The 25,592-nt window shown below is 49.0% G+C and overlaps 2 protein-coding genes across 10 annotated transcripts in view; one reads left to right on the plus strand and one right to left on the minus strand.

Moving 5' to 3' along the window:
* Positions 1 to 15,081, plus strand: part of ASAP3 (ArfGAP with SH3 domain, ankyrin repeat and PH domain 3) — an 87,981-nt gene extending 72,900 nt beyond the window's left edge. The window contains exon 27 of the mRNA XM_080378845.1: positions 11,937 to 15,081. The gene's annotated coding sequence lies outside the window, so the exon portion shown is untranslated. The remainder of the gene's footprint in view (positions 1 to 11,936) is intronic.
* Positions 761 to 25,592, minus strand: part of PHACTR4 (phosphatase and actin regulator 4) — a 68,197-nt gene continuing 43,365 nt past the window's right edge. For 7 of the 9 annotated variants that reach the window (XM_080378849.1, XM_080378854.1, XM_080378851.1 and 4 more), the window contains 12 exons: positions 15,608 to 15,784; positions 15,089 to 15,169; positions 11,765 to 11,929; positions 11,275 to 11,634; positions 7,317 to 7,908; positions 6,408 to 6,631; positions 5,804 to 5,954; positions 5,107 to 5,162; positions 4,157 to 4,218; positions 3,250 to 3,387; positions 2,085 to 2,161; positions 761 to 1,474 (listed from right to left, as the gene is read on the minus strand). In XM_080378849.1, coding sequence (XP_080234975.1) covers positions 1,459 to 1,474; positions 2,085 to 2,161; positions 3,250 to 3,387; positions 4,157 to 4,218; positions 5,107 to 5,162; positions 5,804 to 5,954; positions 6,408 to 6,631; positions 7,317 to 7,908; positions 11,275 to 11,634; positions 11,765 to 11,929; positions 15,089 to 15,169; positions 15,608 to 15,784 — 2,099 coding nt within the window. In that variant the 3' untranslated portion in view covers positions 761 to 1,458. Of the gene's footprint in view, positions 1,475 to 2,084; positions 2,162 to 3,249; positions 3,388 to 4,156; positions 4,219 to 5,106; positions 5,163 to 5,803; positions 5,955 to 6,407; positions 6,632 to 7,316; positions 7,909 to 11,274; positions 11,635 to 11,764; positions 11,930 to 15,088; positions 15,170 to 15,607; positions 15,785 to 24,145; positions 24,382 to 25,592 lie in introns of those variants that run through there. The other 2 variants (XM_080378847.1, XM_080378846.1) reach the window with 2 other exon arrangements.

Here is a 25,592-nt window from a genome sequence, read left to right on the forward strand (position 1 = left end):
ACAATGCAATGATTTAGTCTACAGGCGAACTGTACAGGGGAAGCTGTGAGGGAAGCCCCCCACCATCTTCCACGGGCAGGCCGCGGCTGTGGGGTGCAGGCGGCCGGGGATCCGGCCCCGGCGTTGGCACGGCGTGGGCAGCACGGCCAGGGCCACCCCAAGCGACAGAGGAGGCTGGCTGTGAGCAAGGCAAGTCCTCTCCGTTCCTGCATCCTCCTCTTCCTCCTGCCGTATTCTCTTCCTTCACCTGAAGTGGCATCTCACACATGGGTTCAGTTCTGTGCATGATACAGCAGTGGCCAACACCAGATTATTTTTAAAAAACACCCACATTTAATGGTTGGACTTGGTGATCCTGAGGGTCTTTTCCAACCTAAATGATTCTATGATTTAGGAAGAACCAATATGAAATCATTCTCAGAAGAGAAAGAACATCTTTTTAAGGTCACTTTTTAAACCTCTTCCCCTCCCTTCCACCCACACAGTGAAATTATCAAGTTTCCAGTAGGTTTAGCTGTAAAAATGAGAAAAGGCAAGTTTCACCCTGATCTGGGAGCGTAAAAAACATCTGAGAGGAAACCACAATAAAAAGAATTGACTACTCTCACAGCTTCCCCAAATTAAGAAGTTTTAGAAAGGCAACAGTCATTTCCTGGTTCTGTAATATGTTAAACCAGCCTAGATATCTCAAGACAAGATCTGTTAACATCACAGCAAGTGTGAGAGTGGGGAGGGAATGTTTTGTACATTTAAAACTGTATTTTTCTTTTTTTCTTTTTTTTTTTTACAAAAAGATGCAGCATATGTTAATATCTATACAATTCCCTTCCAAGACAACAAACCATTGGTCAGTAGTGATTCAGGACATTAAGAACATGACAGACGCAAGCAAAACCAAAAAAAGTTAATTATGAGTCACATGTCAGTTGTCTGGCGGGTCAGCACCTGCGCAGGGTTCTCTGTACACAGCTAATATACACACGTGCTTCCTAGCACATCCACTCTCCACTCCTCAGCTTTCCAACATTAGAGCTGCCTTTTTTTTTTCCCCCCCTCTCCTCTTGGTAAGGAGGAGGAAACAAAGAGTTGCACTCCCAGGAGGAGTATGTACAGCTGAGAACTGGGCCTATCCAGGCTGAGAAAGGGAGCTGGGGAATGAACCGTTCGTTCACATGTGCATGGTCTCCTGGCAGGGATGCTGGCGCTGGAGCAGAGGCGTATTGCTGAGCCGAGCGAGGTATAGTGTTCAGTTCCAGCCTGATGGCACGCGAGATGTGTTTGTTCCAGTGAAATGCTACATTCAGACAGGATTCCCCTTCCCTGGCCGAAAGCCCTTTTCTGGATATGTTTTGAAGGCAAACCTTGGAAGAGCCGAGGTTCCACCCTCGCTGTATTGCCTAGGAGAGGGACGCAGAGAACTTCCAGTCCTCTCGAGTCTCTTGCTCCCTTCTTGGAAGATTATGGTCGATGGTACCTAAAAGCCAAGTGAAAAATTCGTGTCATCCTTGGAACTCAGGTTAAATAGTTACTGAGGCACTACAGATTGCCAAACCCAAAAAAACCCAGAGCAAACTGAATTATCTCTGAACTCTCAAGCTCTCAGTGAAGCTATTAACATCAAATGATTTCACCTGTGCCTTAGAAAGCTCTTGTGCTCTGCAAACACTCACCCTAGCCACACTGAGCAACTGTTGGGGGGGAAAATAATCACTTGAACCACAATCCACAGGTTACTTCATAGATAACACCTGAGCTAACTACTGAGCTGTTTTTGTGACTGTGGCTTCTGCTGCACATGTCTCTAGCCCCAGAAAAGCACACGCCAGCTACAAGGTCACACTGGTTTCAGATACACCTCAAACCAGCCACCAGTCACTTTGAGTTTCCAGGATCAAAGTCCCAGTTTAAGGAAGAACAACGCACTTCATGCCTGCTGCTCCTCCAGTCATCCAACGCCACCGAGGCAGGCAGGCACGTTAAATCTCTAAGTGCTGTACAGGTCATTTTCCTAAGGTTTTAATGTTTTGCCTCAGCACAGTTCTCCCAACAAGATCAAAACTCTGAGTAATGCATTCTTTACTCACCTCGTGAACTGCTTGCTGTCCTCGTGGACCTCCATTTCACAGCTCTTAAATTCATTCAGCTCCTTCCGGATGGCAGCCTACACAGAGGAACAGATTTTTTTTATCTCCTGAGGCACACATATATTACTCTCTCGGCCATCTCAAGGGAGCTCAGACATGGCAAAAAGGTGTTATACCTCCAACACCCCTGCTCACATCTGATCTGTACCACCCTTCAGTGGTGAAGAGTTCAGAGCAGTTTTCACGGAACTACAGAACAGCTGGGGTGGGAAAGGAACTCTGGAGATCATCTAGTCCAACCTGCTGCTAGAGCAGGCTCTCCTCGGGCAGGCTGCACAGTTGTGTCCAGGTGGGTTTTGAATGTCTCCAGAGAAGGAGACCCCACAACCTCTCCAGGCAGCCTGTGCCAGCTCTCTGCCACCCTCCAGGTAAAAAAGTTTTTCCCCATATTCAGCTGGAGCTACCTCTGTTGCAGTTTGTGCCCGTTGCCCCTTGTCCTGTCGCTGGGCACCACTGAAAGGAGGCTGGCCCCATCCTCCTGACACCTGCCCTTAAGATATTTGTAGACATTGATAAGATCCCCTCTCAGTCTTCTCCAGAAAAAACAGGCCCAGCTCTCTCAGCCTTTCCTCATATGGGAGATGCTCCAGGCCCCTGGTTTTGATAGTAGGGCTGAGTGCCGCAGCTCCTCTGGTAAAGGCAGGAGCTCAGGTTGTGGCAGCACCCCAGCTTTCCCAGTCCGTTCCCACTGGGCTGAGTTTAATCTGCCCCACCTCCTGCACACTGAGGGCTGGGCAGTCCCACAAGTGGCCAGGGAATGGCTTCCCTGCAGCCTCTTGCCTCAGCCTGCCCCAGCCTGCAGGGAACAGCACTCCTCCGACCAGCACCCTACACCCTCCTGTACCGCTCAGAAGCGGAGGCAGCGGCCACAGGCTGGTGTGCAAACACCGGGCTCCACACCGCCATGGAGGGTGCAGGAAGGCAGGGCTGGGTATGGCGCACAGGGTGAAGGGGCACTGGTGGTGCTTGGTGGGGTGGCAGAGGGAAAGACGAAAAGGTGAAGCAAAAGGAACAGAGCAAATCTCCTTGGCTCACGCCCCTCTGCATGGGATGCCCTGATCCAGATGCTGCCCTCCACACCTGGGGACAGGGCTCTCCCCATTACCTTGTCAGCCGGTGTCAGCTTTGTCCACGGCTTATCTGCTCTCCGGTCATAGTCTTGAGCATCTGTAACTTCCACATATTCGTTAAACCTCAGGATCTTCCTGGCCTGCAGCTCTGCCACTGTAGGCCTTTGGCTAAGCTGAGCACCAGCAAGAACAAAGGAAGTTAGTTTGTGCCTTGGCCACAACGCAGTTCAGAACTAAGCATCCCAAGCAAAACTAAAACCAGTTCTCTCACTGAGCCTGAGCCACAGATAGTGCTAGGTCCTGCTGGCCGCCTGCAAGGAACGGGCAAACCCTCTTACAGTGTAATCTCATTTGGATTACGAGGCCAGGCTGGGGCAGAACCAAGGCCACATTGCTAAGACTATGACAGACACCAAGGGGTTTGGGAACAGCCTTTACACCCCTAAAGCAAGCAAGCTCGTTCCCTGCTTCTGCAACAGCAACGCTCACATTTCATACCCACAGGCCCCTGAGACGTTTTTCCCAGCTGTGAGTAACAACCACAGGTAACTTGGAGGTAATAGCTAAAAGCAGCTGTTGCTCTGCTCCGCTTCTCCCACACCATTACTTTAGAAACGGACTTTGGGGAGCCTGGTGTGAACACCGTGTTACAACAGCCAGGCCAGCACCAGCAAACCTTTCAGGTGCCAAATATAGTTCTCATCTAGCTTGTTATGCTCGATGCCAGCTCAGATCTATCACTGACAAACGTGGCCACAGTGCCAACGGCTCACCGTTGGTGACAGTCCACGTTCCAAAGTCACTGCAGTCAGAGGGCACTGGGGCCACTTACACAATAGCCCTGTGACTTCACCCCCAGCACGGTACATACGATGTGCCCATAGCCACCACCATCCCGACAGCTCTGCCAGATGGTGATCACAGCACGGAGGCCAGCAGTACCTTTCTGGTGAGCCTGCGTTTGATCTCTCGCTTCTCAGCTTGACGGTCAGCTTCATTTTTCGCTGCCAAGAGAAAAACAAAAATAAAATATAAAAATACATTTTTCCTGTAAGCATCACTGGCTTTGAAAAATGCTTTCTGGATTTGAATGGAAAGCAGTACTGAGCTATATCAGATTATCTACATAGCTGAAAGCTCATTGTGGCACATCTGCACTTAGGACAGGCAGAGAGTGCAGTCCAACTCAATACCCTTCCCCACCAAGCACCCCCCTGACTCACAGTGGCACTATGGGCCTTTACACAGCGTGAATGAGTCATTCTCTCCAGCCCTGTGCGTGTTAAAGATTAATGGCCATATTGTCAAAATACATCTGAGCCACTTTGCAGATTGCTCCTCCCCAAAGCTATTATACTAATAGTTTGAAGAGAATAACAGCACAGATAAATATTTTAAATGGAAACTTCCTGAACTGACATTTCCCTTTCCTCAAGACGTTTATTTAAAACTTTTGCAGAACGAGTTATGGCCAAGAGAAACACCACTGACTGAGCAATGAACTGCTGCTTTTTGGATCATGTAATACAATGCTGTAATGTCTGGACCACAAATACAAGTCCAGCCCAAACAAAAACACCTTTAACAGTCCTTGCTGTGTAACATCAGAGCCTTAACCAGTTCACACACTTTTCCCCCGAGGTGTCAATAAGATGCTTTGAATCTTATTGCTTGGTATCACTGCTAAGGTCTGATTTTACCCAGAGTGTTTCTGACGGTAACAAAGTACTGGGGAAAAAAAACCAAAACAGCAGAACTGCTTTACTACAGCAATATAACCAAAGCACAGTTCTCCATTACTACATTTCAAGCAGATTCCAGGTACACCTGGATTAAGATGTTAAAGGCAAACCTATCGTGTTACTTAGGACCACTAGAGAAGTATTACTCACGTTGAAGTATGTTCCTCTGCTCCAGCTCTTCCGCTGTTGGTCTCTGACTCAGTCGCCTAAAGAAAAGTGTGGCAAGTACATAATGTTTTATCTGGTCATTCATCACTAGGGGGTGAAGAATACAACTGCTTGGTTTCAGTGCACTGGCAAGCCTCCCTGACACCCTTCCTTCACCAGTGGAGATCACTGCTGCTCTGTTTTGCACTCTCCTCCACTCAAACTGCTGCTCACCAACAGGCACGGGTCTGGGAAGTGCTATGGCCTCTCAAAAGCTCAGAAGCAACACTGCAGGGAGCTCAAGACGACAGCAGAGCCCAGACTATCAGCAGCCTCAGCTTAATCCACCATCTAAAGCATCGGCGCTCAGCCTGCATCTATCCACATCTTTCTGCACCATCTGTGTATCATGGCAGTAACATTTCTGTAGTCCTTGAAATCTTCCCCTCCCGGTCCATTTAACCTCTGGAAACAGCGGTCTGTCAGGGGATGTTGCTCAGCTCCAGGAGGAGCTTCCAACTTTCATAACTGGGGAGGAAAAGCAACACTGAGCCTGCCGACCCTGCTCCAGCAGCAGTGCCCAACCACCCATCACATTCCAGCACAGGCTGCTTAGACAAGGCGATGGCTTTGTCCAGTCCCACCCCTCTCACGCTGTGCCAATGGCTCAAACTTCACGCCCTCCCTCCATTCTTTGTACCTGATCAGCGTCGTCCCAATCTGGTGCCGAATTTCATTCCACTCCTCCTTGCTCTTCCGAGGGAAGACAATCTTCTCCTCCTGCAGCGTGGTTGTGTTTCCCAGCTTTATAGCTAGCGTGTCTTTCCTCTTCACTTTGTTAGCCAGCGTGCCTGCGGGGAAGAAGAGCAACGGGATGCGACTGAAGACTGCAGTGCCCGAGCACAGCGATACGAGCACGTGCCCCTGGCAGTTGTGCTCTCCCCCCTGAGGCTTGCCTTCCAAGCTCTGCACTACAGCTCCAGAGCTAGTCACTACAGAAACTGCCCACATTTCTGTGTGATGCCCACATGCTCGCCTAATGCTAGCCCACCTGAAGGGGTGGGACAGCACAAGCTGTTGCAGGAGCCATCTGCAACTGGAGGGGGTGCACCTCAGCAGATGAGCATACAGGTTTGGCTGTTGGAGCCTTTGAGAGAATGAGGAGGAGGACATGTGGTACACCATGAAACCAAGAACCAGCTGCTTTGAAGCACTGTGTGAACTAGGTCTTTGATCCAGATCTCAGTACGGCCAGGCACAAGTTCAGCAGAGAAAAAAAACCAGCTGCAATGTCAAAGCCTTACTGTTATGGCTTTCATCTTCTTCCTCATCCTCATCATCTTTGTACAGGATGGGCCCCTCAGAGTCAGAGTCGCTCATCCCTTCATCTCCTTCCTGCTCCTCTGGCAGGACCTGGGGCACCAGTTTCGGGATGACTGTGACAGATGGCACATCTCCAATATACACACGAGGGCCCGAATTCTGCTCCTCTTCCTGGTCATCATCATCTTCTTCCTCATCGTCTGGACTAACAAGAAGCACAGTATTGCATCTCTTAACACATGCCACAGGGGCTGGGGAATACCCCCGAGATCAAAGCCTTGTTAGCTCTCCCCAGCCTGCAGAAGGCAGGTCTGTGGGTAGCCCCGGAATCAGAGATGCACGAGTCACCCCATGATCCTGCAGTCCCCTCTCTCCAAAGCACAGGGAGCTCTGGCAGAGGAAATGCCAGAGGCAGATTCTTTGCAGAACCAAACAACCCTCTCACCTCGCTACTCTGGGATCTGCAGGTTCAGCTCTGTTATAAGTACGAGACAGTCCTTTTCCCACTTCTGTTTTGCAAAATGCTAAGGCAGGCCACAAACGCATGAAATCTTGTTTTGTCTTGGTGCAATTAAAGATAGGCCAGGCATCAGCTTGTGTTTTTAGTCTGGAACTCATTTCCCTTTGTGAGCAGTAAGATCCCAGAGCCAGCGTTAATTTAATGGGGAAGATGCATGGGCCCCACTAAGAGGCTGAAACACAGATTCAGCCAACAGACAAAGCTGTTTCTAGGCTGTTGCACAAAACAGCAAAGAAACCAGCCCTGCCCACAGCCCTCCTCAGCACCACAGCCTCGCAGAAGCAGGGAGTGACACCGACATCTCAGAGCCCAGTGTGACCCACACACCACTGCGAGGTGTTTACCGCACACGTATACAGGAGGTACTCACACTTTCAGCATTTCGATGGTGACGGGCAGTGACCTTGTCCTGCCCAGGGTGCCATTGTCTTCTCCAAAGCCATCGTTCTCGAAGAGCAGCGAGTGAGCCCTGTGTGACCCCTCGGCAGGCGGCGTGACAGGCTGAGGGCTGGCCAGAGCCTGCTGGATACGGATGTGCAGCGGGATTTGGGGCAGACGAGGCAGCATGTGAGGTTCGCCAAACCCTTGCTCTGCTGTCCTCTTCGACACTTCCAAGGACCTGAAGTCTTCTGGAGGAGGAGTCGTAGTTGTCGTCATCTCTTTGGGTAGGTCCAGGGAGTGCGGAGGGTCCAAGACAGGGGTGGAGGCAGGCAGGGGCAGGCGTGGAGGTTCAGGGGGTACGTGTGTGGGCAGTGGTGGTGAAGGTGAGGGTGGTGGGTAAACAGAGGTCATGTGCATCGGTATCAGCGTGGGGCGGTTAGCTGTCATTGTCCTGTCGTTTGGGGGCTTGGAAGCGGTAGCTGCCTCTGACGTGTTGTTAGGCAGGAGGCCTCTCTTCGGCGGGAGAGGAGGGGAAGGCTTGGACAAGCCTGTACCACTGTTCATTGCTTGAGAAAGTTCAGCTGAAAATAAAACCCCATAAAAGTCACTGTATTTAAGAGGGCACTTTCCAGATATCCCTCACCAGTGTGGAATAAGCATGGCAAAACACTCAGAGCCCTGGACCAAGCAATCTCTTCTGCTTTTCTGCTAGAACACGGTGCCAGAAATAACCAGGTTGCAAGCCTCTAGTTTGTCCTTCCTGCAGCAAAAGTAAGACCTGGGAGAGCAGCCAGAAGCAAGCAGGCTGGGAGAGGGTCTGTGCATCCTGCTGCTTTGGAGAGAGAGAAACAGCACCAGCCCTCAAGTGACAGCAGATGGAGCTCACCCAGATCAGCACACAGCCTCAGCCAAGGAATGCAGGTATGCGGGGCACTTTATGGCTGTATTTACAGCATCAGTTTGCAAAGGAATCTGAGACATCCAGGACACCCCGGAACTCCAGCTGTGTCAACAGCTCCTTTGCACATTAGAAACTTTTGGGGAAGTCTCGCTCAACAGCGGAAGTCAGCAGAACTGCAAGCAGCAATGTGTTCTCCCTGTTTCCATTCACCTGCCAGACCCAGCCCGAGAATACCTTGCTGCCAGCAGCTCCTGCCTGTTTCAGGATGAGGTTCTGCTCTCCTCCCTCTGCACTCTGCTCCTTCAGCCCCATATAAACTTCCCTGCAACTACAAAATAACTAGAAAAACTTCCAAACATACTTAAGAGCCTTGAGACTACATAGAGCTTATCTGCTGTGTGATAGAGGGGAGAGGGAGAAACAGAGACTGTCTCATCTCACAGGAGATGCCTGCAGCAGGCAATCGAGGTTCCTCAAACACCCCTTGGTTCCTAGAGAAGAAGTCACACCAGTGAAGACTGCTCCTACTTGTAGCCTTTAACATACATGTGTCAGTAGCTTCTTGGGCTTGGAAAGGTTTTGCCCACCTGCTTGAAGAGGATCTGATTAACCGCACATTTCACCTGGAGTGGGTGATGGCCCCAGCACAGAGCTGGGAGGACTCCCCAGTACCAGACACCGCAAGAGGGTGCTGCTAGCAGGGATCGCTTCACCCAGATAAGGCTGCATAACTGGAGAGAGGTGGGCACATTTTTGGGATGTTTGGCATTTTCAGACTTTCCCCTTGTAGATCAAGAGCCAGATTGTGCAAAACACTTGAGTGCCCTCAGCTCCCATCAACTTCAGCCCAGAGGGACTCCAGTATCTCCTCAGCAGTGCTCAAAGCCTGGCAGGACCAGGCTCAAGGCACCTTTGGGTAATTACAGAATTTGAAAGGGACCAAGCAGCTGGCAGAAGGAACAGACAGAAAAGGGGCTGGGTGCCACTCAGAGCATCCTCCCCAGCCAGCCCGTCTCCCTTCAGTTCGATAAACCCACTGCACCAACTGGCACCACCTTTTGTGACATGCCACCGTGGCCAGAGCCGGTGCTCTTGCACAGGCTACAGTAACTGTGGCTCCTGAAGCCCATTAGCAGCACCAAGCTCCCAGCCAGCGTGGCAGCACCGATTGCCTCTGCTTGCTTTTGCAAGCTGATACCAATTCCCATTCCCCAAGTGTTTTCTGAGCCTTACTTTCAGATACTGCATCACACACTGGAAAGGCTCAGAGAATGAACATAAGGGAGCATTTTCAGGAGGAACAAAGGGGTGATCTGCACAGTAATGGCCCTCCCCTCCCCACCTTAGGTCGTAACAGCAGCACAAAAGCAGACACATGAGTCAGAGCAGGTATCAAAGACCTGTGGAGAGCTCATGAAGCCAATTCCACTGCTGCTGCTTATCCCAAAGCCACAAAACAAGGCTCATGCAGCAACGACTGCACACGTGCCGCAGTTACAGCTCCACTGTGCCAGATGCACAGCCCTGCAGAGAGCTGCAATGCCTCTCTCTGCATCTGCATTCTCATCCAGGAGACAAAAGAGGGGCTGACTGCTGTCTCTCCTCTCCACTCCCACACCCCTGCAGCCGCAGGTGCATCGAGCCCAGCCCTGTATTGTTGGGGAGAGAGGCAGGCTGGGTATGAACATATGTTTGATAGACTGCTGTCTCCAGCCACATTTTTTGTTCCACAAGTACCTCCTGCAATTAGCACTGGGGCATTTCAAATGCCATCTGTGATGTGTGTGCAAGCAGCTTAAAGAAAACAAGAAAGTATTTCATCAAGTGCTCAGGCATGGTCAGACTAATCAAGCTGGTCTGGCATACAGGAGTGTTTAACACCCTATCAAGGTCACTTGCAAAACCTGCTAGAGCCAGGTGAAGCTGCAAGCAGAAGAGTGATGCAGGTCCTACTGAAAGCAGTGGCCCAGGCGGCTTCAGATGGTAACTTGCACATGATCTAAGCTTCTACCACCGCCTCCCAAACCACACCTGGGTACCGCCTCCAGTTTCTGTGATAGCAGTGCAGACCTGTCTGATTGATCTTCCCAGGAACGGCTCTCCTGATCTGTACTAGCCTCTGCTAATCCAGTCCAAAGATCAGGAGGTGGTCTGTGAAACATGAACAGCCATTGACTGGATGGAAGGTGTCTCATTTAAAGATGCAATATTGCTGGAGCAAGATTTCTCAAATTCCTAAAGAGAGCCGGGACTCATGCAGCTTTGAGAAAACCTCCCAAGACCTTCTTAGAGACGTTACAGAGATAAAGGCATTACGTTCTTTAAGTGGGAAGATTCCGCTCAAATTACAGTTGAGCTGATTTATCCATGGGACAAGACTTAAGGACAAGACTAATTTGGCAATACCCTAGCCACAGACCTTAGAGCAGGCGCCCAAGTATAACCAGGGAAGTCTGAATTATCCCTGCCAGCTCCTGGCTTCCCTGCACTAAGTGGAAACCATGTGGCCCAGCAGTGACAGACACTGTTTGGTACGATGTGGATTTTTTTCATTTTGTTGGGTTTTGAGTTGTTTTGTGTTTTTCTTTTCCAAAGACCAGTTGAAAGCATCTATTATCACTGACCACAGTCTCACAACGCAAAAATCTCATGCGCTGTGCCCCAATTCCAGCTGTCCACAGCTGAGTCCAAGCCCTCAGTGAAGCACCAGCATTCAAAGACACTGCCTTCCCTCTCTCCTTGCACCATCCCCACTCCTGCCAAGCGCAGGCAGGGTCTCCCTCCTGCAGGTAGCTGTTGGAAACATACGTCTGACAGATTGGATGGCTCACGGCAGAAGACTCCGGTAATTACACTGTTCTCAGCACACATGCGCCTTGGCTAAACACTGTCAGATCTTCTGAGTCCAAACTGGACTGTATTCAGGAAAGATACAACATTTGCTACACCATACTAAAAAAATCTTCCCTTACCAAGGGAAGAGATTCTCAGAGCAAGGGCTCCAGAATATCCCAGGCTACAAAAACCAGCTCATGGAGGCACTTACCTATTACTGAGTTGCTATTTCTGTTGACAGGTTTGGGAGGAGGGACGGGAGGCTGTTTGGCAGGAGCTGTGCTGGTTGTACTCGTGGGAGCAGTAGTGTTGGCACTGGCTAAAGCAGGGGGCAGAGTCCTTGGAGCTGGGGAAGGGGCAGCTGTGGAATTGACTGTCTTTGCTACAACAGGGGCTGTGGTGGAGGGTACAGTTTTTGTAGTGCTGCTGGCAGGCGTTGGATCCTTTGTCTGCGCTTCGTTTGCCTCCTGGGAAGTGGAAGGAGGTCTTTTTGGAGGAAGCAGAGGCTGTCTGGGAACATATGGCTCCTGAGGTGGTTCCAGTTCAGGCCCAGAGTGGCTGCTGGAGGAGCCTGCAAAGTGAAACAGCTCAGTTTATGACACCGGAGGGCCCAGAGAGGAGGGGGAAGAATCAGATAAGAGTTCAAAACTGATCCAGGAAGAATCTAAAGCAACTGATTTTGCACACATCTGGTTTCTTACCCTGCCTTTTCTTTGGTTCCTCAGCTGGAACAGGCTTCCTAAGGCTGGATGGCTTTGTGGCCTCTTCCTCCTGGCTGGGCAGGTTACAAAGCCCGGGACCGCCGATCGGAACTGTGTGGCCATTCTTCAGTGCAGGTGGGTTCAGCTTGTCTGGTTCTTCACTATCTGCAAGGGGATGGGGAGGGCAGAGAAGCAAACAGAAAACACTCAGAAAGCAGGAGACTGAGGAGGTATGGCTGAGCTGACTGAACCACCACTGATCCACACCAGCTTCTCTGGCTTCTGAAACAGCTGGTCTTCAAGCGACCTTCTGCAGAGGAGCACGCAGCAGCATCAACTAACTGAAGCTGAGAGCCCTTGAGTTCATTATCAACAAGCAAAACAGTACAGCACTGTATCCCATCAAGTGTTTTTCTTCTTCAGCAGTATCTTAATCTACCACCTTGTTCAGACAGAACATTACTGCATTTAAGACTAGTATCCCCGATGCCGTGCCACAGCCCACGTTGCGATGGCAGTTAAAACCTCCAGCAGCTTTTGCATCTACCCGCTGTTACAGTATTCATAAATTCTCTGCTGTAATACAAATTCCAACACTGGCCAAGCGACCTACTGGACATGCAAACCCAGATTTTGATAGTCTTAAAATTAGTTGAAGCACCTCTATTTTCCTTCTGTTTCCACCCTGAATTTGGCAAAAAAAACCCAACACTGCTCTCCCCAAAACATCCCACAGCAAGGCTTATTGCCTCACTTTTTTACCTTTGTGTTAATCACACTGAATGACACATCTTCAGAATCTGATGTAGTTCAGCTCAACTATTTCTGCTTTTACAGATTCTAGCACAGAGTTTCCCAAATGTTAGACACAACACCTCTTTCGGAAAAAAACCCAAACCACCCTCTTTTCAGCCCACGCTTTTGAGAGCACTTAAAGCCCTAGTCACAGTGAGGACACTCAGACATTCTCTGCCTCTGTAATTGCCCTAACAGGACAAACTCTTGATAATATTATTCCGAAAATCACACTTAGCACCCGGCTCTCATGGGGCATTGCCCATTTTGACTGCTTTCCAACTCAAGAAAACCTGAGTAGCTACATCACCAATTTGGTTAAAAAACCTTAGTGTTTTCAGCCTACCATCTCTCAAGCAATTGCAGCGTACAGCATCACAGGCCCTCAGGGGTCAGACCCCAGTGTGCTCTGCTGCTCTGATTTTTGATGATTTATTCAACTACTGTCTCCACCCCTCCTTTCCCCCTCCAAGGTACTACCTCTCCCTTTCTGTAACCTGGTGTTACGCACAAGCTGAAAGCAAAGACGCCAAGGAGCCGAAAGCTTCCCGGGCTTTCTTTTCTGTAAAAAACACCCTTAGCTCCTGAGAGGCGATGGAACACCATGCTGCCTCGCTTGCTTCGCTGCCCTTCCCTGAAACGCAGGATGTACAGACAGCCACAAGGAGTTTCCTTCCCAGCTGGGGCGAAGCTCAAGAGCTGAGCCAGAGTTGTTTATAGCAGCAGTTGCCTCTGGCCAGCTGAAGTTTTCAGCCAGGGAGACAGGACGGGTATGACCTAGCTTCCCTTAGCACTCAGACCCCGCATGCCCTTCTGGGCAGGGAGCTGCAGCGCACACAGAACCCTCCGGATGGCCTTTCCACACCGCCTTACTCTCGACTTCAGTTCCACTGACCTCCTTCAAGGTCAGGCAGTCCAACGCTATCGTCTTTCCTTACTGTGAGCCCAGCACAACCTGCTGGCTGCCAACCCCGAGAGCAGCAGGGCCTCCTCTCCCGGCTGCACCGGGTTTGAAAACCTCCACTATACTTCTCTTCCCTGCCTCCTCACTTACTTGTCTCATAGGATTTCCAGCACTTTTTTTCCCTTAAGAACTCACCTAAGAAAATTTACTGACCTTGTAAAAGCAGGTTTTAAAATTACAAGGAAATACAATAACCAACCATCACCATTTTATGGCTGCCCAAATGTCTTAAACTCATAGAAGGGATTAAGATAATGAGCTTTCTAATCTAACCCTCCTGACAATACCGACTGTTCCCTCAATACCTTGGGTTTGCACTTCATCCAGATTCTAGCCATCTTCTGTTTCTTAAGCCAGATCAGATGACTCAAAAGAAGAAAATAATTCCATCTCAAGCCACGCTTCTGTTACACCCTTACAGCCTGGAAGATCTCTCCTCTGTCATCTCTAGTTGGAAGTTTGTTATCCAAAGCCTTTGATCTCTCTTCCACGGTTTCATCCTGTGACCTCACACACTTTTGTACCCCAGTGAACTCTTTGCCCAGCCCGGCATTTACACCCTCAGGTAGCTGTAGATGGCTTTTATTACAGTATAGCCGCAAACAACTGCGTTCAGACATTTCCTCTCAGTTTTGCTTTCAGTGGTTTGGTCTGAAAACCACTTTTTCACCTCCACGTTTCCACTTTGCATCTTTCTTAGAACCACCTCGAAATTTGCATTAGGTGAAGCATGCCACTGAGGTGCAATTACACACTGCTCTAAGCCAAAGACCATGCTGCCACCCAGCCAGGTGGGCTGCTAGCCCAACACACATTCCTGCCCCCCTCCTCGTACCCACATCACCCAACACGCAGCCAGGTGACTGGATGGCGAACTCATCTGGCTGAGAAGTTATTTTGGCAGGGTGGCCCCAACTCAGGATGCATTAGGGATGATAGAAAAGGGGATAAGACTTCTTTGACAGCAGGGCAAGCTTATTGAAACTTAGCCATGGCTAATTATGACACCATACCATGAAGCATCTTGTCTATAACTCCTTGAGGACAATGCCCCTACCCAGGCAGCTCAGAAGTCATCAATTTGTTTCTTTTTCCAAGACTAAGGCCTTTGAACCGGAGCTCCGAGGTCAGTGCCTCTCCCGCCATGGTCAGAGTGCAGTCTGGAGTGGGATCAGGACAAGCTGGAGATGGGGAGTGCAAGTGTGACAGAAGAGCTTAGCAGGACAAGACAAGGTGGCTGGAGCAGGACACGTACAGAGGGAGAGGATAGGAAGTGACAAACAGAACATCCCTCCCCGCTGGCAGCAAACAGGAAGATGCCCAAGACAGGCACCGCACTTTCTTAGCAACATCTTCCTCCCTGAACAGCCTGCCTTCCTCGCCAGGTGCAAAAGTCAGACGAGGGAGCATATCGAAAAGGGCAAGACAAACAGACAGGAACCACATTAGCAAAGAGCCCTTAAATTTGTCTCCCAAAAGAGAATGGCTGCAAGGGTGAGGTTTCACCAGAGGAAGATCAGCTACACAGAACACAGACAGGAGGAGAAGTTCGTTTGCAGACTCACCCTGCTCAGGGTCTTCCAACAGAACCCCTCTTTTTACCAGCTCCTCTCTTGGCTTTCGCATAGAAATCTTTCGTTCTAAAACTGATATTAAATTGAAAAAAGGCACTCAGAAAACAGGGTAAGCTAGAAGTTCAAGGAGATACTTTTTTAAAGGGATCTTCTGGAGGAAATAAAAAGGCTTCAAATTTCACTGTTTTTGCATGGATTAAGAGGAGGTAGGAAGGACTGCACGTTCAGGCCTGCACTTCACACTAGACTGGTGATCGTGGAGCAAACCCTCCCTCCCCACAGCTGCTTGGGGAGGTTCCTTGCAAGAAAGGAATTTATTTGTCTGAAACTACTGCTCCATGGCAAGGTGTTTCTGGAGAGATTACAGGTGCCAGCCCATCACCAAAGTCACATTTTGGTTCTTACATGTGTCAGCGCTCAGGCTTGCGACAGCAAGCCCTTCTCACTAGCCAGATGGCTAATAGCAGGTTTCCCAAGCAGAAGAAGGGACTCCCACCCACCCTCAATTACCTTCCGAAGTCTCCTTAAATTTGTCACTGCTTTTCTTTTTCCTCCACTTCCAGGGTTTGAAGATCTTGCCAAAGCTTGAGAACTTGCTTTTTCTCTTTGTAGGAGGTGTGGTGTCACCTGCTTCCAAAACGTCTACCCCCATGCCGGCATCAGCTGGGGAGTGATCCACCTCTTCGGCTGCATGAAAAAGAATAAAGAAGTTACCTTTGCGCCGCAGATACCAGCTGCCATCTCCCACCAGCCTGCCCCTTGCACACTGCGAAACGGTGGCGTATGTTCATGCAAGGAAGGTAGCAAGACTCCATGCCTTCACGTAACCAGTCAGCATTAGCTTGGGGAGACAGGAGTGGGGTTTCCAGTGTTAACAGTGCAAAGGGTAACCGATAAGAGGCTTTCTAACAAAACAAGGATTAGTTTCAATTTGCAGCGTCACAGCTTCGCCCGAGGATCGCAAATCACTTTGCTGCAGTTTCTCATCTTCAGTTGGAAGCAACTGGTGCTAGATACAAGTAATTACGCCAACACAAATACTTTCCAGACTGCAGAGCCGACTTTCATGACTGTCTACACACACTGAAATTACCGGACCCGTTACAACAGCTGTATGTGCTAGCACTTAGCCTCTCTGATTTTCTCCTCTATAAATAAGGCCAGCAAAGCTGGCCAAGAGCAACAGCTACACAGGAAAGCAACACAATACAGGCCTGCACTCCACCTACTGTACTTGAAGTCTCTGGAGAACAACACAAGAAGGACACAGAGGCGGGAAGGGACACACAAAAAGCCCCGATCTGCTGCAACAAAAAACCCCCACTCGTTCATAAAGAAACAACTTGCGAAGCAGAACCAGAATCCAAAACGCTAAGCTGGTGACTGTCAGTTCTGGCTTGCCTGGTGTTGCTGTTTTCTGGGTATTTGATGAAACATAAGGGAACACTTACAATCAGCAGAATCTAGCGATGGCTGGGAAAAAAAAAAAGAATCAGCGCACATAACCTAAGTGAAGCCAGCTGGTGGCCTATTTCATGGTCTTAATTTACAGACCAAGAATCCCTTAGCTTCAGCACTACAAAAGCCAGGAGCACCCAAGCTGCATCGCAGAACTCTGTGAAAACACGTGGTATTGAGAGCGCCTCGAGACTTCCTACAGCCCTGCCGAACACACCGCAGGCTGAGTGCACTGCTACAAACTGCACTTTCACGTTTTATTTTTGAGCCTCCAAGTCAAACGTTCTGGAGTTCGTGAGCCTTCTGGGATCACAAAAGACCTTTCAGTCAACTTCAGACAAGCCTGTATGACGTGCTTGCAGAAAAGACAATACCCTGTAGGCAACGTGGAAAGTTCAGCCAGGAATCCCATCTCCTGAGGCCAAGGGATTGGGAAAAGAATTTTAAGGGAAAGCCATTTTGCACATAGGACAAAGAGCGAATAATGGATCTGCTATATCCTACAAATATCCACCAAGGATACAGACCCAGACATGGAAAAGCAGATTCCTGTCAACATGGAGAAGAGCAGATTCAGGACAGGGAAAAAAAGACAAACAGGAAAAAGAAAAAAACACGAAAAAAAAAACCCCAAACGAGTTGTTTGATGGAGCTCTACCTGCAACCCTGCTGTGCTTCCTAGCATGAGATTTCAGACCCCGGGAAGCATCAAGCCCAGGGAGCCCCCACCAAGCAGCCTCAGGCTGGCTCTTCTGGGGACAGGCTATCACTGTACAACACTGCACAGGCTAGGTGGACCTCAATTTTTCAGTCTGAGCACAAATAAAATGGAGTATCACTGAATAATAGGGAAGAAAAGAACAACAGAGACCATGCTAACAGCGCAAGAGAAACCAGAGCCTATTTCAGTAGGAGGATCTAGAGCACATGCCAGAAGTGCAGTTTTTAACCAAGTGATGGAAGAAGAGGAAAGCCAGCCCAGGACTCTGGTTTAATGAGAGGTGGGAGTGGCAAAGAAATGTCACTGTGCCAACCAGCAGGAAAAAGGGATTTTCAACACTAATTGTGGCCATTTCAGACTTTACCTAAAAATGCATAACCCCTTCCAGCTCTGTACAGGCTTCTCTCCTCTCGTGGGACTCCAGATTTCACACTGGTGGTTGATGGGGTTTTCTGTTTGGTAGTTGATTTATTTTTTTTTAATCAGCCCCTTAACAGAAAGCTCACCCAGAACCAGTCAAAAGCTGATGCCAACCAACATTTATTTGAAAAAGCAAAATCAGTTCAGCATCTGAGCTTCTTAAAGAAAACCCCACAACAAAACTGGATTCATAACATGAGAGAAATTGGGTGGAAAGTAACATACAAGATGTCAGCACTGATCTGTGATTTTCTGCAGCTCTATTCTGTGATTTTTCTGCTGGGAGGGAGGGAGGAGGGGAAGGTGGAGGTAGGGACAAAAAAAAAAAAAAAAAGGCATTTCAAGCTCCCAGAAACTCAAGAACAATTATCTGGATGTTTAAAGGCACTTTCTTCAGAGATTAGAACGCTAGCCCTGGAGTTGTACATGTAATTTTGAAAAGCAGTATTCACTTTATTCAACAGAGCGTTCCCAAAGTTTACCAGTCAGGCAAGACCACTTACCAGGCACAAGCTGTGGGCTGAATTTGCATCCCTAGTGCCACGCAAACGCACCTCCCTCACCTCCCCAAGGAGCAGTAACAGCACTGAAGGCGGCCTTACCAAGCTCACTTCATCTATATCCCTTCCCTGAACTGCTCTTAGGAATGTAACTTACGTGCTGCCTGCCACCCAAGGTGTCAGAGTGCTGCACTAAGCAAAAAAAGTTATTAAAAGAAAACTCAACCATCAGGCCCACAGATTAATGAACAGAGACCTCAGCAAGCTGTGATGTCTCCATTTCCAATTAGAGGGAGAACGACAAGCATTCCCCCGCCGCAGTCACCTCCGAGCAGCCAGGGAGGAATGGTGGACATGAAAGGATGAGGCGAAACTGCAGGAGACACATGATATCCCCAAAGCAGGAGCAGCTAAAAGCAGGGGGGGTGGGGGAGAGCCCACATGCGAGTTTTACTCCAGGCGGAAGAATCTCTTTCAGCAGCTTCTGCCGTCCAGGTCTGGCTGTCAAATCAAATACCATCTCAGGGTGGAGTTTCACACCAGGTGCCTGACTGCCATTAATTGCAATTATGCAGGTTAATACAAAAGCTAGGTTTCACAATGACATTCAGCATCAATATTAATAACTCAGTTCTTGCTTCTCTGCCGTGCTACCCCATCAGCCACGCTATCGACTGCTCCTGGTTTGTGCTGTGCCCTCAGGTCTCGTCCAACACGAAAACACTTGTTTTTGCTGTTTTATCATCGGCTCCATGTCCAAAAACAGCCACGCAAGCAGGGGAGACAGGCATCCCGTGTACCCCTTCACATGGCAGAACCTCAGCCCAAATAATTTTCACTGAGCCTTTTGCTCTGTGTAGAATGAAACTCAATACATGTTAGTAAACAGTGTGAACATCCCGAGACCACCGCAGCCCACCCGGCAATACTGCTGCCGTGAAAGCAACTCCCCTCCCCAGTACAGGAGGAGATTTTCTGTCCCATTCTGCAGCGCAGGCCGCTCACAGGAGAGCTCAGCTCCTACCGCCCTTCCACAGCACTCTTCCTTTTACAGTCCATAATTGCCACACGGACATAGACATTTAAAACAGTCTGTTGTGATGCAATTATGAATTACATGCACTGCTAATTAGCAGGTGGATCAGCAGCTGTAGGTGTGCTTTACTGATCTGTATTTTAAATACCCTCATTGTTCAGGGATGGGTCACATTAGATACTGCTTGTACTCCCTCCGGATAGGACCTTCCCTTCCATTCACAGCCCATTGCCAGCTCAAATTTCCACAAAACGGTGCAGAGAAATGGACATTTCTCACCCAAGCTGCCTTCTTCACTACGAAGGGAGCCTCAGCAAGGTGGATTCCTCCTCTTGCTCTGCTCTGCAAGGTACAGGAGTGTCTGCTTTGCCACACAAGGCAGAAACCCCTCCTTATCCGAGTGATGCACTGGGAAACTGCTAAGGAACCACAGTGCAGTGCTGGGGGGAAAAAAATGGAGCAAAAGAAGAGGACTTGGACTTGAAGGGAAGGACGAAAAGCATCAGGAAGCTGATGCACTTGCCCAACCCTTGCTCAGCACAGAGGCTGTCGCATGGCAAGTCTGTGTCCAAGAGACCGGCCTCACCTTCACCGTGGTGCCAGGCTGGAAGACTCATTTCAAAGTTATGAAAAAGGTGAAATGAGGTCACGCAGGCCCAGGTGAACCCAGCAGAGGCCTCACGAGAAGACCAAGAACTTTCCAATAAGCAAGTCCCGAGTGTGCCCCCACGTCAAAGCACAACCTTGCTGAACCTTTCTGCAAGAATGACATGAAGTACACGCTTCGGAAAAGCGACCCTGAAGCCCCACAGAGCCCACGCTGACACCAGCACACCATGCCCACCGCACTGACCTGCAACAGTGCCCCACCTGAAGGAAAACTCCAGAGGAAAAACATCTACTGCAAACTTCAGCACCTTCCCCAGGCAAGCGTGGTGCTTCTCCTCGAGCAGCCAGCCCGAGGCCCTCAACCCACCATGCCTGGGACAGACCCCCGGGACCCAGCTGGGCTGAGGAGGGAGCTGTGCCCTGGTTGCCTCCCAGCTTCCCTGCCGCAGCCTGCTGCCATCTCCCATCTTTCCTCTGAAACACTTAACATGTCCTGATCTTGTTCCATCAAAACAAGCAGGTGAATTTGAGCTGTTTAAGCAGCAGATCTCTGTTAACCCAAAATGTTTAGACTGAAATAGTCTAGGGAAACATCACAAAATTGGCACAGCCTGGAGACACAAGAAGGCAGAAAGCTCCAGCAGTGCCAAGCAGCTAGGGATGCAATTCTCCATCAGTCTGCCTGGCCAGCTGGTCCTTCAGACCCTCCCCTCGCAGACTGTTACACACATTTACACTCAAATCTTGCAGTTAAAACACAGGCGGAAAAAAGCTCTTCTCCCACCATACCTTATATTACGTGAAAACCGTCGTGCAAGAACACAGGTGGTGTTGAGCTACTGCAGTAATGTTTTTTTTCCAGAGAAGAGAAACCATTTCAGTGGAAGAAGCTGGAGACTCGTAGTTGTTCTCCAAGCTCATCGTGCAGTCAGCAAGTGGCTACGGTGCTGCATGTGTCATCTGCTCCCAAAGCCTGTGTCACACTTGGGGCTGCCAGTGCTATTCAAGATGGTAAAGCTTTCACTTCTACCACTACTCTCAGTGGGTCAAACCAGCAGAGCCAGGATCCGTGGGGTCAATTAAAAATACCACACGTGTTCACACCATTGCTACGCATGGAGGACACTCACAACAGCAAGCAGCTATCTAGCTGACCTTTAGGAAATACCAACATATAAATGTAATGGTTTAACGAGTCACACCATGGTCCGATGGAGGAAAAGCCATCATGTGAGCAAATATAGTTAACCCCCGTCTTCAGAGATCAAAACCCAGGACACCCTTCTGCACAGCAATGCTCTACCAGCCTAGAAAAAGGCACAGCAGAAGCTTCAGATACCAACATGAATAAACAAAAAGCATTTATTTCATTCAGGATCATCTCTCACAGGGAGGATACCTGCAACAGTACACGAGACAGTAGCAACGCTGATACACAGTATGAAAAAAAAGTAAATTTTAAACCAAGCTGCATCTAGTGTAGGTCATTACAAGATTAGTCCTGGTGAATTTTTAAACCAATTCAGCTCGGGCCACACACCATCAAAAGCCAGCATGGCTATGGAGAAGTTCTATTTTGTTTAGAACTGGCACACCACTATATAAGCCAAAAATCACTTCAAGGTCCAAGTTAGAGACCCTAACAAAGCAAGACTGAAGGCTGTGAAGAAATCAAAGAATTCCATCCCAGATGCTGACAATTCATATTATATTGCTTTATGCCTGGGAGGGAAACTACCAATTTCCAGTGTTTAGGAAGAAAATGGCACAACGGTTTAAGGATGAAGGGTCAGTGAGCCCCGGGACAGGACTGCACACTGAGGCTGTTAGCAAAAGACAGAGAAATGCTGCCTTTCTCCCCGCAGTATCTCTGCAGGTATCCAAGAGCTGGTAGAACACACTAACTCCAAAAGAAGATGCACCTCACCACTGCGTGCACCGCAACAGGCTCTTTGCCCCAGTCCTTTTCAGAGATGCAAGATTAGTTAAATTCCATCTTCACAAAGAAACATCCTCACAGAGGGTAGGAGAAAGCATCAGTACTTTGCTTTGTAACCAGACTTGCACAGTGTGTAAATCATGAGCTTCAGCCAGATTCTTTCCATCTGCAATCCATAGCTCACCCAGAACCTGATCCATCTCTTATCATAGTAGTTACTACAGGATTTCCATAAATCCCAGGAGTTTCTGTTCATAAGGAACTCATTGGGCATTTCTGTCTCACAGTCACAGCCTGGAGGCTCACATCCAGACACAACTGCGGCAGTGAGACTGTGCTAGAGCAAAAGCCAGTGTAAACGCTCAGCTGAGAGCTAGAAAGCACTCAGACAAATCAGGCACTTGAGCAAATCTGAACACTTCTGCTTAATCACCGTTATTTCCCTAATTTACACCACCCCCCACCCCCCAAAGTTCTGCTATCACACCAGCCCAGAAGGTGCATCAGGAGCTTTTGCTGAGAACGTGGCTGCTCATTGCACACCCCGGACGACGTGTGTGAGGAGCACGTTTTGCAGCACAGCCTGGACCTAAGGCTACGGAGCGGGACCAACCGCCTGGCAACGCGGAGTCTGTGCAGCATCCTCACTGGCAACGCTGCAGGACTGCAACAAACCCTCCTGCTGCCGAAGGACCGCGGATGCACAGGCAGGAGAAGAATTCAGCTCCCTCGTCTTCAGCGTTGTTGTGCCAGGCAGAGCAGTTAAAAATCCAAAAAGCTTTCAAAAGCAAACAGCTACAACTCAAAAAAAAAAAGCAAACAAAGGCTCTCTTGAGGGAAATGCTGTTAAGGTTAAAGTATCAAAAAAGCAATTTAGGTAAATGTTTCTAAGCTTTCTATAACAGCTTTAAAAACTTCACGTGCATTTCCTGAATAGTCCAGCAAAGACGTGAATCCCGACCTCAAAGCAATAAAAGGCTGCGGCCACAAGACAGCCTCAAATAGTCCCAGCCCTCGGCTTCCCTGTCATTTTTATGTTTCTAATCACCATAATCTTCACAAGACTTTTCTTTTCAATAGCATCCTGCCAAAGTTAATGCAAGAACCATCTCTTCAAGTTCACAGTTTATTAAATAGGAACTTTGCAAGCTGTGCCGTGAAGAAAAGACTTCAGATAGCAAATGACCAGTTGAGGAAACACCAAGTCTGCTGGCCTCCAGTCTCCAGCAAGGGACACTATCATCACACCAAGTGAGCCCACTGCCCTGAAAATTACCACCACCTCCGGTGCCTGATGACAGAAAGAGCCCAAGACTGAACAGGTTGGCTTCTAACGGCACATGAATCCAAGGAGATGATGCTGTTAATCTCCATCGACAGTACAAAGATGACTTAAGTTTTACTTCTCCCTTCCACTCTCTCAATACCACCTATTTTTAGCAGCTCTTGAACAAGGCTAGCTGGAGTGAACTGGGGGTGGGGAAGAAAGAATCACTGTTTAATCTGAGCCCTAAAAATACTTGGTAGGTTCAAAGTCATAAAAGTGAGAAAGTATGACAAAAAAGAAATCCGTACCTCAGGGAGCTCTCCATGTGCAAATGTCAAGTGTTTCTCTAAAAATCAGGTACTTCCATTTTACAGATGAGTGTAAGCAACTCAGCCCAGGCAGCTGACGGCAAGTTAGTATGAAATAAAAGGCAACAGCGTGATATGTAAAGTCTCCTCTTATAGCCAGCGCATGGCAGTCCCAGGGAACAGCACCTAAGACAGAGACCTGGAAATAACACTGACCCACACACAGTGTTGTGGAAGTAGTGCTACTTCCAGGACTTCAAGCAAGGTTCTGTTTACTACAGCCTGACAGTTACTCTCTCTACTCCGAGTAGAGAAAGAAAACAGGCAGGAAGGTGACTGTGAAGCCCCTTCTCCCCCAAAAACTAGTATAGGTGCCCCCAAAAGCTGGGTGACATTACACACAAGGAGGCGATTCTGGGCAGCTTTGGTCTGGGCACACCGTCAGGGCTGGCTCCTACCCCACACGGGTGAATCTTACCGCTGTTCAGGTGCTTTGCAAAGCTAGTGTCCCCAAATCTGGCCGTACAAGACAGAGGCTATCTCTAAAAACAGCAGCTTGCTCCCTCTCTGAAGATCAGCAGAACATGTTGCACAGCAAATCCATGTGACATGAGTAAGCGAAAGGAAGGAAATGGAGTTATTTCTCTGGTTTCTCTTCCCAGCTCCCCAAGTCGGACGCAGGTTACACAAGCCCCACATTCCACTCCTCCCAACTCCTCGGTTTCACCTGCAATCCTGCCCAGCCGCAGCCCCAGAGGCTCCTCCGTCTCCCTTGCCCTCCATTACTCACCAAAAGCAGCTGGATTTACCGGTCTCGAGAAGTGTGGCTGCCCCATTAGATTCTTTTCTAAGCAGCTCTCTGGGAGGAGGCGGGAGGGGGAGAGAGAGGGGAAAAAAAAAAAACCTATCCTGAGAGAGCACTTTAGTCCTTTAAAACGATAAATCCACGCTTCAGACTAGGAAAGAGCCCGGCGAGCGAGGCGGCTACCAACTCTCAGGGAACGGCTCAACGCGGGTCCCGTTCTCCCCGTACCCCATGGCCGGGCACTTGATTCTCATAAATAGGTGTCGGTGCCAGCTCCCTTCACGCAGGAATGCCTGTCATTCCAGAGCCGAGCTGGCTAGGGCTGAAGCTCAGGAAGGGGAGGAGACAGCCAGCCACGCTCCAGCCTCTTAGCTGCATAATCCAAATCATCAACACCCCTCGCTCCTTCCTCACATCAAGTTGAGCAAGAAGAGAGAAAAGCTGGGAGCAAGGAGAGGGGGGAGACCAGCGTGTTTTGCTCAAGGAAGGGTTTGGAGAAACCATGCACGCCAAAACACGGAGGGGGTTCACCTCCCAAATGGAGTCAAGGAGGTACAACAGTACCTGAGCCTGCAAAATACAAACAAAGGCGGTCATGAATGGGAAAGTGTGGTGCTCTGTCCTAGCAGCTGCGCTATCCTGAGGAGTAAAAGACTGCCTGAGCCGATCTGCATCTAGCCAGCCGTATAATAAAAATACAATTTCATAGCAATTCCTCTCTCCACTAAAGTTACCAGGAAGAAAGGAAGAGCAGGGAGTGTTGTCTTCTCATTTAATTTAACAAAAGGAAAATTTAAATTTAACATGGAAATGACAAGTCTATTTTTTATTTGTGTGTCACACCTTGTTGGTTAAGGTAACAAATATCCTCGTCAACATTTGCATCACAACAAAAAAAGATCTCCAACGTTTAAATGCGTCCACTTGGCTGCTTTTATTTTTCATCAAACTCTGTGTTAAGACTTCAGTGAACCTACAGATGTTTCCAACTGTTGTACACCATACCACAGAGTGGGAAATTCTTTAAACATCCACAAGCTTAATCTTATCTTAGGGGAAAAGGCAAAACCGATTTCAAAAACACACAGGAATTTGCTGCAGCATCACACCAGCGACTAGTTAGGAACCTGAGCCCATCTGACACATCCAGGTTTGCACTCTCCGGCTGTAGGAAGGGCGATTGGAAAAAGCAGTTTTAAACACACTGAGGTCCCTATCCTTGTCAGGCCAGCAGCCGCGGTATTTCAGTATCACCGAGTACTACTCCAACAGCCAGGAAGAGTTCAGGACAAGCTCACTACTGCAGCAGTCCCAGTAGCAAAAACCTTCTATTCTGGGAAACAACAAAATCCAAGATTGTCAATTTGGGCTGGTGCAGCTGGGAACAATCAATGCTGCACGAGCCAGAACAGACACCCAAAGCAAGTGCCCG

The sequence above is a fragment of the Falco punctatus genome (assembly GCF_963210335.1).
Source record: "Falco punctatus genome assembly, chromosome: 3".
NCBI lineage: Eukaryota > Metazoa > Chordata > Aves > Falconiformes > Falconidae > Falco > Falco punctatus.